General features: G+C 37.5%; 1 protein-coding gene across 5 annotated transcripts in view; it reads left to right on the top strand.

Moving 5' to 3' along the window:
- Positions 1 to 18,649, top strand: part of TDRD3 (tudor domain containing 3) — a 231,369-nt gene that overhangs the window by 86,252 nt on the left and 126,468 nt on the right. For all 5 annotated transcript variants that reach the window (XM_069602155.1, XM_069602153.1, XM_069602156.1 and 2 more), the window contains one exon: positions 11,065 to 11,225. In XM_069602155.1, coding sequence (XP_069458256.1) covers positions 11,065 to 11,225 — 161 coding nt within the window. The remainder of the gene's footprint in view (positions 1 to 11,064; positions 11,226 to 18,649) is intronic.

Here is an 18,649-nt window from a genome sequence, read left to right as displayed (position 1 = left end):
AGTCAAAGGCTTTGGCATAGTCAATAAAGCAGAAATAGATGTTTTTCTGGAACTCTCTTGGCTTTTTCCATGATCCAGCAGATGTTGGTAATTTGATCTCTGGTTCCTCTTCCTTTTCTGAAACTGGAGTTCACGTATTGCAGAAGCCTGGCTTCGAGAATTTTGAGCATTGCTTTACTAGCGTGTGAGATGAGTGCAGTTGTGTGGTAGTTTGAGCGTTCTTTGGCATTGCCTTTCTTTGGGATTGGAATGAAAACTGACCTTTTCAGTCCTGTGGCCACTGTTGAGTTTTCCAGATTTGCTGACATATGGAGTGCAGCACTTGCACAGCATCATCTTTCAGGATTTGGAACAGCTCAACTGGATTGCCGGCGGATTCTTTACCAGCTGAGCCACCAGGAAAGCCAAGAGTTGGAGTAATGAAATAAACTTGCTGCTTGCTAGGAAACATGGATTTGGGAGCAAGTGTTCTTCCCTAGCACTCCTAGCTTTTTGTTCTCATAATCAATCAGTTGTAGGAGATGAGCAAAAACAGTCCTGTTCCGTGTGGTTGGCATTGTTTTCAATTTGTGTTTCTGTGGCAGAATCTTAAAGCCACGTTTTCATTTTTGTGATCATTAATGGTTAAAACTAGGTCATATTACCAGTATATTCATTTAACTGCATGCAAGTAAATGTCAGTTTGTCACAGAACATTGGAAACAAACCAGTGAAGGTGCCGTGTCAATACCCATGTGATGTAGATTTTCCCAAATTCTATTAAGATGCCTTGTGACTGTAAATCATATGGACCGAGTAAGGGTGCCCTTGTTGCTCTGATTTTGAAGTATTAATAATATTTAATTTCTTGTTCCTAAGAATTAAATAAAAACAGTTGTTTTCATCCCACACTTAAGTGAACGTATACTCTGTAGAATCTTTTTGGTTCACGTAGGTCTAGATCTTCACTTATTGTCTAATAGAACTTTTTGCAGCGATGTAGGACAGTCTGTTTTTGTGTTACGCAGGTATAGAATAATCAAAATGTGATCTGTGTGACTGAAGAATTGAACTTTTAATTTCACTAAATGTTAATTAATTTAAATGTAAATTAAAAAAGTTTTATATGGTTAGTGGACTCTGTTGGATAGCAAAGCCTAAACATATGAATAAAGAAAATGATGAACATTATAAGAACCATAATATGCCTTTGGTTTAAATGACTTTATTTTAATGGTGTTAACAAAAATAAAGGAAAAAGTTTATTCTGAATTAATAGCTTATTGTTGTTAAAGGTCGGCTTATTTCAACTTAGAATTTTATTTCATAACAGAAACTTAGATGTAATTTTTGTCTCGTTTCTCTAATTTTATTCTTGAAAGATCCTAGCCCTTCTTCTTTTGTTGTTGTTTTTAGTTGGTAAGTCATGTCCTACTCCTTTGTAACCTGATTGACTGTAGCTCGCCAGGCTCCTCTGTCCATGGAATTTTCCAGGCAAGAATACTTGAGTACGTTGCCATTTCCTTCTCCAGGGGATCTTCCTGACCCAGGGATCCAACCCATATCTCCTGCATTGGCAGGTGAATTATTTACCACTGACCCACCAGGGAAGCCCAGATATATTCTCTAGGGCTAAATTTCAGAGAAGGCAATGGCGACCCACTCCAGTACTCTTGCCTAGAAAATCCCATGGACAGAGGAGCCTGGTAGGCTATAGTCCATGGGGTCGCTAGGAGTCAGACATGACTGAACGACTTCACTTTCACTTTTCACTTTCATGCACTGGAGAGGAAATGGCAACCCACTCCAGTGTTCTTGCCTGGAGAATCCCAGGGATGGGGAAGCCTGGTGGGCTGCCGTCTATGGGGTCGTGCAGAGTTGGACATGTCTGAAGTGACTCAGCAGCAGTAGCAGCAGCAGGGTTAAATTTATAACAGAATTATTTCTTTGTGGGCAAAATACTAGTAAATATAGGGTAGAAATTTGTCAATTTGGGAACATGCTTACTCAAGAAATAAAGTGTAAATGTCTTTTCATATTTCTTTTTCTCTTTGTTAAAAATATATATTGAACTAATATGTACAAAAAGATATTACTTAAAAGTCTTTTTATAACAAAGAAGTTTTTTCTTTGTCAGAATAATAGTACTTAAAGGTATAATATTTTATAATGTAGAAAGTATCAGCTTGTTAAATTTATTTTTCATACATATAAGCAGATTTTGCTCTCATTTTCCAATTATGCCATAGCATTTTATTATATTAAAACTTTTGACTTAATGGTTAGTTAGCCTATCAATTTTCTTTTTGTCTTTGATTGAAATATGGCTGGAGAGAACATTTCTTCTCCTTATTGCCAATGCATATAATATAGCATTAGATTTAAACTCACTTCAAGAGGAAATATGAAAATAAATGTAGTTCACACTTCTTAGATTTTATGTAGTTCAAATTTTGGAATTTTTTAAATTCCAGAAGAGAGTGTGCTTTATTTATTTGTTTTTTTTAGCAAAGATATTTTATTTAAGAGAATTATTACAAGTTGGAGAAATGACTTTTGCAATACAGGGAAGGGGGCTTTTGTAATAGGGAGAGCACTTTGACTACAGATCTGCAAGTATCTCTAAATTCAACTTTAAAACTTGCCTTTGAGGATTCTGAAAGAGAAGGCATTAGAGGAAGTCATCCAGAGATCATGACTTCCTGTTGAGCCTAGAACTGGACCTGGACAATTAAGAAACTCTTCACCCCTTTCCTGTACTTGGAATGTAGGTGCTGCCCACCATTCCCACAGTGTGAGCTTGGTTTGAGGATGTAGCCCTGAGAGAACAATGTGTGTTGAGACCATCTGGACAGTACATGTGACTAAACCACGTTAGAACCTCCATATGCACTTTTAAGATTGTGATGGATGGCTTCAGAGATCTACTCACCTTGTAGCCATGCAAGACAAACCTCCCATGTATGTTCTCTTACTTATAAACCTGCTACTTACCTGTCTGGAGTGAACTGCCTCTTTTTCTTTTTTTCTTTTAAATATTTTTTAATGAGTATATTTTTGCTATCTGGAAATCACAAAATTTTTTATATTAAATTAGCCAATTTCATTCAATATTTAAAAAGAAATAAACCTGCTACTTCAAAGAAAATCACAGCTGGCATTCAGTAGTAATCTTGTGTATAATATGATCTATGCTTGAGGCCAACTTATTACCCTCTTTCCTCCATTTAAGTTTTTTAAATTAGTTTATTTTAATTGAAGGATAATTACTTTAAAATCTTTTGGTGGTTTTTGCCATACATCAACATGAATCAGCTACAGGTGCACATGTGTCCCCCTATCCTGAACCCCCCTTGCACCTCCCTCCCCAGCCCATCCCTCTGGGTTGTCCTGGTGCACTGGCTTTGAGTGCCCTGCTTCATGCATAGAACTTGCACTGGTCATTTGTTTTACATATGGTAATATGCATATTTCAATGTTATTCTCTCAAATCATCCCCCCCCCCCCGCCCCCCGCCTTCTCCCACATAGTCCAAAAATCTGTTCTTTACATCTGTATCTCTTCTGGTGCCTTTCATAAAGGATCATCATTACCATCTTTCTAAATTCTATATATATTTGTTAATATACTGTATTGCTATTTCTCTTCCTGACTTACTTCATTCTAATAGGCTCCAGTTTCATCCACCTCATTAGAACTGACTCAAATGTGTTCTCTTTTTATAGCTGAGTAATATTCCATTGTGTATACGTACCACAACTTCCTTATCTGTTATCTGTCAATGGACATCTAGGTTGCTGCCATGTCCTACCTATTATAAACAGTGCTGTGATGAACATTGGGGTACATGTGTCTCTTTGAATTCCAGTTTCCTCTGTGTATATGCCCAGCAGTGGATTGCTAGGTCATATGGCAGTTCTTTACCAGATTCCAGGTTTTTAAGGAATCTCCTCACTGTTCTCCATAGTGACTGTACCAATTTGCATTCCCACCAACAGTGTAAGAGGGTTCCCTTTTCTCCACATCCTCTCCAGCATTTACTGTTTGTCAACTTTTTGATGGTGGCCATTCTGACCAGTGTGAGATGATACCTCATTGTGGTTTTGGTTTGCATTTCTCTGCTAATGAGTGATGTTAAGCATCTTTTCATGTGTTTACCAGCCATCTGTACGTTTTTTTTGGAGAAACATCTGTTAGGTCTTTGGCCCACTTTCTGATTGGGTTATTTGTTTTTCTGGTATTGAGCTGCATGAGCTGCTTATTTATTTTGGAGATTAATTTTTGTCATTTGTTTCATTTGCTATTATTTTCTCCCATTCTTAAGGCTGCCTTTTCACCTTGCTTATAGTTTCCTTCATTGTTCAAAAGCTTTTAAGTTTATCTAGGTCCCATTTGTTTGTTTTTTCCTATGTATTTTATTCTTTTCATTGCAATGGTTAATGGGATTGTTTCCTTAATTTCTCTTTCTGTTTTTTCATTCTTAGTGTATAGGAATGCAAGGGATTTCTATGTATTAATTTTATATCCTGCAGCTTTACTATATTCATTGATTGATTCTGCTGCTGCTAAGTCGCTTCAGTTGTGTCCGACTCCGTGTGACCCTATGGATAGCAGCCCATCCTGTGTCCGCAGGATTCTCTAGGCAAGAATACTGGAGTGGGTTGCTATTTCCTTCTCCATATTCATTGATTAGCTCTAGTAATTTTCTGGTTGTACCTTTAGGGTTTGCTATGTAGACGATCATGTCATCTGCAAACAGAGTTTTACTTCTTTTCCAGTCTGGATTTCTTTTATTTCTTTTTCTTCTCTGATTGCTGTGGCAATCAAAACTATGTTGACTAGTAGTAATGAGAGTGGGTACCCTTGTCTTTTTCTTGATTTTAGAGGAAATGCTTTCAATTTTTCACCATTGAGGATAATGTTTGCTTTGATTTTGTCATATATGGCTTTTATTATGTTGAGGTATGTTCTTTCTGTGTCTGCTTTCTGAAGAACTTTGATCATAAATGGGACTTGAATTTTGTCAAAGGCTTCCTCTGTATCTATTCAGACAGTATAATGGTTTTTATCTTTCAGTTTGTAATATGGTGTATCACATTGAGTGATTTGTGAATATTCAAGAATCCTTGCATCCCTGGGATAAAGCCCACTTGGTCATGATGTATGATCTGTTTACTATGTTGTTGAATTCTGTTTGCTAGAATATTCTTGAGGATTTTTGCATCTATGTTCATAAGTGATATTGGCCTATAGTTTTCTTTTTTTGTGGCATCTTTGTCTAGTTTTGGTACTAGGGTGATGGTGGCCTCATAGAATGAGTTTGGGAGTTTACCTTCCTCTGCAAATTCCTGGAAGAGTTTGAGTAGGATAGGTGTTAGCTCTTCTCTCAATTTTTGGTAGAATTCAGCTGTGAAGCCGTCTGGTCCTGGGCTTTTGTTTGCTGAAGTTTTTTGATTACAGTTTCAATTTCTGTGCTTGTGATGGGTCTGTTAAGATTTTCTATTTCTTCCTGGTTCAGTTTTGGTAGGTTATTCTTTTCTAAGAATTTGTCCATTTCTTCCAAGTTATCCATTTCATGGGCATATAGCAGCTCATAGTAGTCTCTGACGATCTTTTGTATTTGTGTTGTCTGTTGTGATTTCTCCATTTTCATTTCTAACTTTGTTGATTTAATTCTTCTCCCTTTTTTTCTTGATGAGTCTGACTAATGGTTTGTCTGTTTTACTTATCTTCTCAAGAACCATATTTTAGTTTTGTTGATCTTTGCTAGAGTCGTCTTCATTTCATTTTCATTTTGACCTGCTCTAATTTTTATGATTTGTTTCCTTCTACTAACTTTGGTGTTTTTGTGTTCTTCTTTTTCTAGTTACTTTAGGTGTAAAGTTAGGTTGTTTATTTGATGTTTCTCTTGTTTCTTGAGGTAGGCTTGTGTTGCCATGAATATCCCTCTTAGCACTGCTTTTACTGAATCCTGTAGGTTTTAGATTGTTGTATTTTCATATTTATTTCTTTCTATGAATATTTTTATTTCCTTTTTGATTTCTTCCATGATCTGTTGGTTATTTAGAAGCGTGTTGTTTAGCCTCCAAATCGTTGGATTTTTAACAGTTTTTTCTTGTAGTTGACATCTAATCTTACTGCATTGTGATTGGAAAAGATGCTTGAAATGATATCAATTTAAAAAAATTTACCAAGGCTAGAGTTATGGCCCAGGATGTGCTCTATCCTGGAGAATGTTCTGTGTGCACTTGAGGGAAAAAAGGTAAATTCCATTGTTTTTGGGTGAAATGCCCTGTAGATATCAATTAGGTCTAACCGGTCCATTGTATCATTAGATTTTGTGTTTCCTTGCTAATTTTCTGTTGATTGATCTCTTCATGGGTGTGAGTGGGGTATTGAAGTCCCCATTATTATTGTGTTATTGTTAATTTCCTGTTGCATACTTGTTAGCGTTTGCCTTATGTATTGAGGTGCTCCTATGTTGGGTGCATATATATTTATAATTGTTATATCTTCTTCTTGGATTGATCTTTTGATCATTATGTAGTGTCCTTCTTTGTCTCTCATCATGGTCTTTATTTCAAAGTCTATTTTATCTGTTATGAGTATTGCTTCTCCTGCTTTCTTTTGGTCTCCATTTGCGTGAAATATCTATTCCAGCTCTTCACTTTCAGTCTGTATGTGTCCCTAGTTTTGAGGTGGTCTCTTGTAGACAGCATATATAGGGGTCTCGCGTTTGTATCTACTTGGCCAGTCTGTCTTTTGGTTGGTGTGTTTAACCCCCAAAATTTCTTTTCATTTAAGGTGATTATTTTAGGTAGCTTTCTTTACATTTAAGGTGATTATTTGGAGAAGGCAATGGCAACCCACTCCAGTACTCTTGCCTGGAAAATCCCATGGGCGGAGGAGCCTGGTGGGCTGCCATCTATGGGGCCACACAAAGTCAGACCCGACTGAAGTGACTTAGTAGCAGCATGATCCCTTTACCATTTCCTTTGTTGTTTCGGGTTCATTTTTATAAACCCTTTCTGTGTTTCCTGTCTAGAGAGGGTCCTTTGGCATTTGTTGAAGAGCTGATTTGGTGTGCTGAATTCTGTCAGCTTTTGCTTGTCTGTAAAACTTTTGATTTCTGCTTCATATCTGAATGAGATCCTTGTTGAGTACAGTAATCTGGGTTGTAGATTTTTCTCTTTTATCACTTTAAGTATGTCCTGCCATTCCTTCTGGTCTGAAGAGTTTCTATTGAAAGATCAGCTTTTATCCTTATCCCCTTGTGTGTTATTTGTTGCTTTTCCCTTGCTGCTTTTAATATTTGCTCTTTGTGTTTAATTTTTGTTAGTTTGTTTAATATGTGTCTTCGGGCATTTTGCCTTGGGTTTATCCTGTTTGGGTCTCTCTGAGTTTCTTGGACTTGGATGACTTTTCCTTCCCCATTTTAGGGAAGTTTTTGACTATTATCTCCTCAAGTTTTTTCTTATCCCTTTCTTTTTGTTTTCCTCTTCTGGGACACCTATTTTTGAATATTGCGACGTTTAACATCATTCCAGAGGTCTCTGAGGTTGTCCTCATTTCTTTTTTTCTTTTTTCCTTCTTAACTCTCTGCTTCATTTATTTCCACCATTGTGTCTTCCACCTCACTTATCCTCTCTTCTACCTCAGTTTTTCTACTGTTGGTTCCCTCCAGAGTGTTTTTAATCTCAGTTATTGCATTGTCCATTATTGCTTGACCCTTCTTTAATTTGCTCTAGGTCATGGTTAAACATTTCTTTCTTCTTCTCAATCCTTGTCTCTAGTCTGTTTATCTGTAACTCCATTTTGTTTTTAAGATTTTGGATTATATTTACTATCATTATTCTGAATTCTTTTTTAGGTGGACTCCCTATCTCCTCCTCTTTGGTTTGGTTTGGTGGGTTTTTGTCATGTTCCTTCGCCTGATGAATATTTCTATTTTGTTTAGATTGCTGTGTTTGGGGTTTCCTTTCTGCAGGCTAGAAGATTGTAGTTCCTCTTAATTTTGAATTCTGCTCCCTGTGGGTGGGGTTGGACCAGTGGCATTTTGGGGTTTCCTTGGGGCACTTGTGTCTGTGTTCTGATGGGTGGAACTGGATCTCTTCTCTCTGGACTGCAGTCAAGTGTCCAGTAGTAAGTTTGGGGATGTCTGTGGGTTTGGTATGGCTTTGGGCAGCCCATCTTTTAATGTTCAGGGTTGTGTTACTGTTTTTCTGGAGAATTAGTGTGGTGTTAATTAGCTTAGTTAGCTTGTTGGCTCTTGGGTGGGAGCTTGGTTTCAGTGTAGGTATGGAGACTTTTGGTGGGCTCTTGTCTATTAATGTTCCCTGCAGTCAGGAGTTTTCTGATATTCTAAAGTTCTGTAGTTGAGCCTCTTGCCTTAGGATTTTGGTCCTCCTCCTACAAGAGTGTCAACACTTCTCCATCCATACAGTGCGGAAGATAATACCCCTAGGTTAATGGTGAAACAACTCTCTGCAGCCAGGAACACCCAGAGAGATTCATAGAGTTTTATAAACAAGAGAAGAGGGAGGAAGGAGATAGTGGTGACCAGGAGGAGAAAAGGGAGAGTTAAAAGGGGAGAGAGCAATCAAGCCCATAATCAAGTCCCTCAGTGAAAATGGATACTGAAGATTAGAGTCCTAAAGGTGCAAAATTGATAACAAATTTTAAAAAGCAAAAATTAAAAACTAGAATAGAGATTTAACTCTCAGAAATTCAATATAAATAATACAAAGCAAAATCAGTCAGAAAAATGAAATATCTATATATGTAATTAGTTTTTAAAAATAGGTCTTTTTTTTCTCCAGAGAGGTAATAGGAGGCTATAAAAATGAAAGTTAAAGGAGTAATAAATATATTTTTTTAACTGCAAAGTGATAATAGTAAAATATATCTAGGAATTTCTCTGGCACTGTTATGGGTAGTGTGGGGTCAGTTCAGTGTCAGATAGTCCATTGTTCTGGCTTGTACTTCTTCTCAAGGTCTACAAGTGAAGTCGCTCAGTCGTGTCCAACTCTTTGCGACCCCATGGACTGTAGCCTATCAGGCTCCTCCGTCTATGGGATTTTCCAGGCAAGAGTGCTGGAGTGGATTGCCATTTCCTTCTCCAGGGGATCTTCCCGACCCAGGAATCGAACCTGGGTCTTCCGCATTGCAGGCAGACGCTTTACTGTCTGAGCCACCAGGGAAAAATGTGCAGTCCCAGCATTACCTGCAGGGTTTTAGTCTGTCGAAGGAGTTTCCCCCTTTGTTTATTTTGGCTTCTTCTTTTGCAAGTCTCTTCAGTGTCTAGTTTCTGCCCTGATATGAGGGAATGAAGGTGGCCACTTACTTAGGCTCACTTGTTTAGTTGTCCTGTGGAGAGGGAGGGACACTGTAAACAGATACCTCTGGCACGAGTCGGGGATGCTTGCAGTGGATGGATCACAGTTGGTTTGCCACAGGTGAAGGCGGCATGTACTTTGCAGTCCACACTGCTCAGGCTCCAGGGTGCTCTGTAAGGGCGCTGTCCCAAGTGTTTTGTACACGTCCCAGGTCTGAGCCGCTGAGGTTCTCGGTGCTCTGCAAGGGCACAGACGCAGTTGGTTTGTACGTTTTGTGCCCTTTTCAGGTCCAGGCAACTCAGGTGACTGGTTGCTTGGTGAGTGCACTGTCCCAGCTGGGCCATGTGTCTTATCACCTCCCTGGTCCTGGCCGCTCGGTTTGCCGAGTATACCACCAAGACACAGTCCCAGGTGTGCTGTGTGTCTCCTCTGGGGAGCTGATCTCAGGCTCGACCCTCCTGGCAGATGTCAACCATCCAGGATCCCAGGAAGACATGGTTAGCAACTGGCAGCCTGCTCACAGTTTGGTGGAAGATGTGGTCTCTGGCGCTGAGATTGCAGTGGCCCCTTGCCTTCCAGCTCTGCATCTCTGCCTCCCAGGAGGGAGGGCCCTAAACAGCAGCTGGCTTGTTCTCCTTTGGTATCTGCTACGGCACAAGCCTTTGTTCTATGAGTGTGCCAAGGGTCACCATAAGGAGTCAGAACCTTTAGAGGGAAAAGTCCTTTTTCCTTTTTTTTGTCTCCCTGGCAGTGGCATGATTTGGGTTGCTATGTCACATTAGCCCCCTCAGATTGTCCTCAGGGCATTCAAGCCCAGTCCTCACCCTAAGGATCGATGGTGCAGCCCATGCCTCCCTGCCCAGCCTCCACTCACCGCTGGCAAATGCAAGTGTCTGAGCTGCTTCTCCACTGGTAGTTGTGGTTAGGCACATATTCTGTGTTTTTTTTTTTTCTTCCTGTTACATTGCCCTCAGATTCCAAAGCTCCCCACTGACATGCCTGTGAGAGGGTTTCCTGTTGTGTGGAAACTTCTTCATGACTCCCTCCTCAGGATGGATCTCCTTCCCTAAATCCTTTGTCTCTGTTTTTGCCTTTTATATTTTCTCCTACCTCCTACCTCTTTTCAAAGAGATTGGGCTGCCTTTCTGGGTGTCTGGGGTCCTCCACGATCATTCACAAGTTGTTTTGTGGAAATTGTTCAACATTCAAATGATCTTTTGATGAATTTATAGTGGAGAAAGTGGTCTCCCCATCCTATTTCTCTGCCATCTGGGGGGACCCCATCCCGAGAGTATACTTTAAACTTGATACTTTTGCACAGAAAACAGTCCTTTCCACTGTTGTTGTGAAGTGGATATCCCTTAAAAAATTGCCAATGTCTTTAATTCCAGAATGTCTGTTAATGTACATGGGTGGAAAAGGGAGGCTATATGTGAACAATTTAGAGCACATAAGATGAAAAACATCTTTTAATCTAACATAATTCAGAAAATAACTTTTTCCCTAACATTTTCTTCTTTGTTTTCTAAAAATTAATTCAGAACTATATTTTTAAAAATCCTTCAAAAGACAATTTTGAAGTTTTATCTTTAAATAAAAACCCTGATGTATGTAACAGTTTAAATTTTGAGCTTATTTAATTGAAACATCATTATGAATAAAAAAATATAACCATTAAGGAAAAGAGAAAGATTAAAGTGAAAACAGTGCTGTGGCTAAAGGTGATATTTATTCCTTTGTCTTCTGACAGCTTGAAGGTCCATGTGTTTTGCAAATTCAAAAAATTCGCAATGTTGCTGCACCAAAGGATAATGAAGAATCTCAGGCTGCACCAAGGATGTTGCGTTTACAGATGACTGATGGTCATATAAGTTGCACAGCAGTAGAATTTAGTTACTTGTCAAAAATAAGGTAATTGGCTCTTTATTGTGTTTATTTGTTGTGTTTAAACGTACAATTCACAATGGATTTTGTTTCTAAGACCTTTGAAAAGAAGGAATCAACTCTTAAGTACATGTTACAGTTTTTCAGGATGAATTAGAGAGTTTGTACTATATCTGTAAAGAGAAATATTTTAAATTAGATTCAGTTGCTTTAGTATTAATAACAAAAACAGAAATTTAAGGTGTTCTTACATGGAAAGTAATCTTGTCAATTTTATCACTAAATTTTAGATCGTTAAAAATTTTCAGAACAGAAAGTGAAAGTGAAGTCACTTAGTTGTGTCCGACTCTTTGCGACCCCATGGACTGTAGCTTAACAGGCTCCTCCGTCCATGGGATTTTCCAGGCAAGAGTACTGGAGTGGGTTGCCATTTCCTTCTCCAGAGGATTTTCCTGACCTAGGGATCGAACCCGGGTTTCCTACATTGTAGGCAGACACTTTACAATCTGCCAAATTTCTTTAAATATGTTACAGTCTGCTAAATTTCTTTAAATTTAAATTTAGATATGTTACAGTTTCTTCCTTGACAGTTAGTTGTGTCCATCACACTGTTTAGTGGTTTAGAAAAGTTATAGGCAAATGAGTTTTCTTGGGGGAAACGATTGAAGCTAGAGAGATTTGTATGTTGCTCCACTTTCTAAGAGGAGGAATAACTCTGTAAGGAAAATTTTCCAAATCCTTCTTTTGCCTGTTTTTATAATAGGCTTTTAGAGTCATGCCTGTTGGAATGGAAAAAAGCAGTGAGAAGCAAGGGCAAGTGTCTCCATTATTCTCAGTGTCTCCATTAGATCTGTTTGAACTCTTTTTTCTGAGATGAGAATTTTCACTGGACATTTGCAAACAGTCCCCCTCCCTTTTTTCTTTTCTTAATCATTTTATATGCTTATGTTTGCTGCTTAGGGTCTTTTGTGCTTTTTCCATTTAATATTAATACTGAGACCATACTTCTTTCCTGCCCAAGCATTTGTTCTAACATTTTTATCTGGTGCTGGAGGGTCAAAGATAAAAAGAATTTAGATTTTGCCCCTAAGTAGCTTGTATGGTGGAGAAACAATGGCAACCCACTCCAGTACTCTTGCCTGGAAAATCCCATGGACAGAGGAGCCTGGTAGGCTGCAGTCCATGGGATCGCTAAGAGTTGGTCACGACTGAGCAACTTCACTTTCACTTTTCACTTTCATGCATTGGAGAAGGCAATGGCAACCCACTCCAGTGTTCTTGCCTGGAGAATCCCAGGGACAGGGGAGCCTGGTGGGCTGCCGTCTATGGGGTCGCACAGAGTCGAACACAACTGAAGTGACTTAGCAGTAGCAGCAGCTTATATGGCAATGAGATAAGCACACAGCATACAGATTATAATATATATATAATCTGAAATGAATAGGAGTTCAGGAAATTGCCTGTACCTAGGGGAGCCAGGAATAAGACTTAAAATATAAATAGGTATTTTGAGAGAGATTGGGGTGGGGGATAGCACATGCAAAGACAGGGTACCTTGACAACAGATGAGTGAAAAGTTACACTTAGAGGAGCTTAGGTGATTGGCATGGTGGTATATGGGAGGAAATGTGGTAGGTTGAGGCCTTGTATTCCATATTCAGTGATCTCGTTCTCTTTTTCTTCCTTCAGCTAGCGTCTGCCTTTGGTGAGGGAGGCTCCTTCCTTAGGAGATAGTATATATGTTTGTCTAAAATGCTGATTTTAGTATACAAAGCGGGGTATATTGACTTTGTGATTATGTTGTCTTTTCTTTGAAGAGTACTTTTATGGAGAAATTCAGGCTTTTCTCCTTTGACACATTTAGTGAACTCCAAAGCCAAAGGAGTTCACAAATGACTGAGTAGGAAGACTTGTTATGTAATGGCTCATTCTCTCATTTCACTGCTGTATATTTTTCTGTGGTAAATGAAAGCACAAGATTGGCCCAGAGAAGAGGGTCTCTTATGTTCACTGTTTTCTTTTGTTGAATTTATTACATTTTGACAATTGAGAAAAAATGTTGCTTCTTTCTCATTCACTCTTCATTGAAATAGCATGACTACTTTTGGTTTATAGAAACAATAGCTTACAGAAGTGTTCTCCCATGTGAACAAGTTGGGAAACTATTTTCAAAATACGTTTGGTGGTTAGTGGTTGTAACTTACTAGGGAGGATAAACCAGGAATTGGTATAAAATGTGTTTTCTCCACTGGGCATTGCATTTCTCTGGGGGTGCTTCTTTCTACTCATCTATCGTACCTCCAGCCTCATTTCTTACTGTAGTTTTTTTTTTTTTAATTTCAATGAAGAGAGAATAAAGGAACTTTGGATTGCCAATCAAGTATTAGTTAAATTGCAATATGCTCTCTGAGTAAGTTATGACCCTGAAGGTGATATAATAAAAATTTTATTAAAATTTTAGCACCTGTTTATTCTTTTGTGGGAATAGAATTGTAATTTGGTGACTATAACTCTTTCTCAGTTAGCCTAGTGAGATTGTATGTCTGACTCCAAATAATTCACTGTCGGAATCTTAACTTATTAGAGAAAGAGTTTGGAAAGGTATCGTCATTGTACATAAAGATAACTCATTATCTGCTTTCACATTTACTTTTGGTTTTAAAAATATATTATCGTAATGAAAAGGCCCCTGTAATTTGCTTCCTACTTTTTAAGGTCTTATGTAGTTTCTTATATTGCTAATTTGTGATTTTTACATTTTCATTATACTTTCCAATTCTATCAATATGTTGGAAATTGGCTAAAAATGGCTTTAAAGAACACATTGGTTTTATGCAAATATTGTAATTCATTAATAATTTCTTTATAGGTTAAGAGTAGGGCAGCCTGGTATTCTTGGTTCTTATTTTTTTTTTAATTTATCCCTAAATGATGACCATAGAGTTAGAAAATCTGTATCAGCTGTTTAACTGGAACTAGGAAAAACTTCACTGAGTGTATCTATATTCAGTTGTTGCTGATTTTGAAGTTTGATAGGCATTGTGCAAAGTTTCCTACATTTATTACTATATAGCTCTCTACTTAAGAGTTAAGTTAGGCAAGGCTGTCCATGACCATTTGTTTTGTTAAGTTACATAAAATGACTAAGAATGATTAAGCATGGGGTCCTCAGGATAATTTTTACCAATTAGTGTTTTACTCTGTATGGGATCTTTGAAACCTTAAAAATAGGCATATTCTGTGTCTTCTTGTTAATGACTATTTTGTCAACCATTTTTCTTCAGAATAAACCAGAGATACCAATGCTTTCATTGATTTGCGTTTTTAAAAAAATTAATTAATTTATTTTAATTGGAGGATAATTACTTTACAATATTGTGGTGGTTTTTGCGATACATTGACATGAATCAGCCAAGGGTGCTCCCCATCTTGGGGAATAACGTGTCTCCTCATCCTGAACCACCCCCCATGCTCCTCCCATCCTCCACCAATTGATTTGCTTTTGCACTATCACCCACTCCAGTATTCTTGCCTGGAGCATCCCATGGACAGAGGAGCCTGGCAGGCTACAGTCTGTAGGGTTGCAAAGAGTCAGACATGACTGAAGTGACTTAGTATGCACACACATGTACCACATGGTGAATTTTATAAATTTTTGAAAATGTGACAGTGTGAAAGCCTTTTAGCATGATTTTCTAATTTATCCTAAGTGCTTTAGGACTATCTTCATTCCTCTTTGCAGTTCTTTACCCCTTGCTGCTATGTTTGAAGAGATGCAGTGGGGCTTAGTATATATGCTTTTACTTTAGGATAAACCTGTGTGATGAAATGGATTTCTTCCATTTTTTCCTTTACTGAAAGACTGGTAGAAAGATAAACAGTTTTTTCTCTGTTTTTTGTAAAAGGGGTCATGGTGTGATAATGTTTGTCCCAAATCTGATAATGTTAACCTATTATGGAAAAATCCTTTTGAAGTCAGTATGCTTTAGAGTAAATAACTCATTTGATCTTTAACTGGATGGTTAACAAAAAGAACGTTGTTTTATGTGGATTACAGTAGTTTATATAGATGTTAAAGGTCTTGGTTTCTTACAGATTTGTTATCTCTTTTATATTGGAATTTAATTTTTTAACATAGTATAAAATGAGATTCGGAAAAATGGAAAATTCTTTCCATTACACATTTCTCTCCACATGTTAACACCTTGTAATTATCAAGGCAGAATTGTTTAACATCCTCTGAGATTATAGACTCCAAGTATCTTAAAAGAAGGAGCTGAAAACATTGCACTGAAAACTTGCTTTAAAGCTTTACCTGACCTGTTACTTAGGCTAACTCTGGGAGCTGGTGATGGACAGGGAGGCCTGGAGTGCTGCAGTTCATGGGGTCGCAAAGAGTAGGACACGACTGAGTGACTGAGCTGAACTGAACTGACCTGTTTGTAGATAAACAACTGATAATAAGGTTTGAATGGTGCTAATAAGAGTTAAGAAATTCTCTCTATAAAAAATCGTTGCCCTTCCTCCCCAGGTGATGTAGTAAATTTAGACTGTAATTCAGCTGTTATTAGTAAATGACAGTGGTGTCTGCAAAATTTTGCTTTGTACTTCTTCAAATTTGATTATTTTTATGGTATCATTATGAAGAAAAACCTTCAGATTTTTGGTATTTAATATTCAATAAAAGACATTTTACTAACAAGTATGAAAGGGGAAATTTACAGTAACAGAATAATAGTGGGAGACTTTAATACCCCACTCACACCTATGGACGGATCAACTAAACAGAAAATTAACAAAGAAACGCAAACTTTAAATGATACAATAGACCAGTTAGACCTAATTGATATCTATATGACATTTCACCCCAAAACAATGAATTTCACCTTTTTCTCAAGTGCTCACGGAACCTTCTCCAGGATAGATCATATCCTGGGCTATAAATCTAACCTTGATAAATTCAAAAAAATCGAAATCATTCCAAGCATCTTTTCTGACCGTAATGCACTAAGATTAGATCTCAATTACAGGAGAAAAACTATTAAAAATTCCAACATATGGAGGCTGAACAACATGCATCTGAATAACCAACAAATCACAGAAGAAATCAAAAAAGAAATAAAAATATGCATAGAAACAAATGAAAATGAAAACACAACAACCCAAAACCTGTGGGACACTATAAAAGCAGTGCTAAGAGGAAAGTTCATAGCAATACAGGCATACCTCAAGAAACAAGAAAAAAGTCAAATAAATAACCTAACTCTACACCTAAAGCAACTAGAAAAGGAAGAGTTGGAGAACCCCAGAGTTAGTAGAAGGAAAGAAATCTTAAAAATTAGGGCAGAAATAAATGCTAAAGAAACAAAAGACACCATAGCAAAAATCAACAAAGCCAAAAGCTGGTTCTTTGAAAGGATAAATAAAATTGACAAACCATTAGCCAGACTCATCAAGAAACAAAGGGAGAAAAATCAAATCAATAAAATTAGAAATGAAAATGGAGAGATCACAACAGACAACACAGGAATACAAAGGATCATAAGAGAATACTATCAGCAATTATATGCCAATAAAATGGACAACTTGGAAGACATGGACAAATTCTTAGAAAAGTACAACTTTCCAAAACTGAACCAGGAAGAAGTAGAAAATCTTAACAGACCCATCACAAGCACAGAAATTGAAACTAATCAGAAATCTTCCAGCAAACAAAAGCCCAGGTCCAGACGGCTTCACAGCTGAATTCTACCAAAAATTTCAAGAAGAGCTAACACCTATCCTACTCAAACTCTTCCAGAAAATTGCAGAGGAAGGTAAACTTCCAAACTCATTCTATGAGGCCACCATCACCCTAATACCAAAACCTGACAAAGATGCCACAAAAAAAGAAAACTATAGGCCAGTATCACTGATGAACATAGATGCAGAAATCCTCAACAAAATTCTAGCAATCAGAATCCAGCAACACATTAAGAAGATCATACACCATGACCAAGTGGGCTTTATCCCAGGGATGCAAGAATTCTTCAATATCTGCAAATCAATCACTATAATTCACCACATTAACAAATTGAAAAATAAAAGCCATATGATTATCTCAGTAGATGCAGAGAAGGCCTTTGACAAAATTCAACATCCATTTATGATAAAAACTCTCCAGAAAGCAGGAATAGAAGGAACATACCTCAACATAATAAAAGCTATATATGACAAACCCACAATAAACATTATCCTCAATGGTGAAAAATTGAAAGCATTTCCCCTAAAGTCAGGAACAAGACAAGGGTGCCCACTTTCACCACTACTATTCAACATAGTTCTGGAAGTTTTGGCCACAGCAATCAGAGCAGAAAAAGAAATAAAAGGACTCCAAATTGGAAAACAAGAAGTAAAACTCTGTTTGCAGATGGCATGATCCTCTACATAGAAAACCCTAAAGACTCCACCAGAAAATTACTAGAGCTAATCAATGCATATAGTAAAGTTGCAGGATATAAAATCAACACACAGAAATCCCTTGTATTCCTATACACTAATTATGAGAAGTAGAAAAATAAATTAAGGAAACAATTCCATTCACCATTGCAATGAAAAGAATAAAATACTTAGGAATATATCTACCTAAAGAAACTAAAGACCTATATATAGAAAACTATAAAACACTGATGAAAGAAATCAAAGAGGACACTAATAGATGGAGAAATACACCATGTTCATGGATTGGAAGAATCAATATTGTGAAAATGAGTATACTATCCAAAGCAATCTACAGATTGAATGCAATCCCTATCAAACTACCAGCCATATTTTTCACAGAACTAGAACAAATAATTTCAAGATTTGTATGGAAATACAAAAAACCTCGAATAGCCAAAGCAATCTTGAGAAAGAAGAATGGAACTGGAGGAATCAACTTGCCTGACTTCAGGCTCTACTACAAAGCCACAGTCATCAAGACAGTATGGTACTGGCACAAAGACAGACATATAGATCAATGGAACAAAATAGAGAGCCCAGAGATAAATCCACACACATATGGACACCTTATCTTTGACAAAGGAGGCAAGAATATACAATGGAGTAAAGACAATCTCTTTAACAAGTGGTGCTGGGAAAACTGCTCAACGACTTGTAAAAGAATGAAACTAGATCACTTTCTAACACCCCACACAAAAATAAACTCAAAATGGATTAAAGATCTAAATGTAAGACCAGAAACTGTAAAACTAGAGGAGAACATAGGCAAAATACTCTCTGACATAAATCACAGAAGGATCCTCTACGATCCACCTCCCAGAATTCTGGAAATAAAAGCAAAGATAAACAAATGGGATCTAATTAAAATTAAAAGCTTCCGCACAACAAAGGCAAATATAAGCAAGGTGAAAAGACAGCCTTCTGAATGGGAGAAAATAATAGCAAATGAAGCAACTGACGAAGAATTAATC

Source organism: Ovis canadensis, chromosome 10 (assembly GCF_042477335.2).
Source record: "Ovis canadensis isolate MfBH-ARS-UI-01 breed Bighorn chromosome 10, ARS-UI_OviCan_v2, whole genome shotgun sequence".
In the NCBI taxonomy this organism is placed as follows: Eukaryota; Metazoa; Chordata; class Mammalia; order Artiodactyla; family Bovidae; genus Ovis; species Ovis canadensis.
The sequence above is the reverse complement of the archived record's forward strand: the minus strand, read 5'-3'. Positions and strand labels throughout refer to the sequence as shown.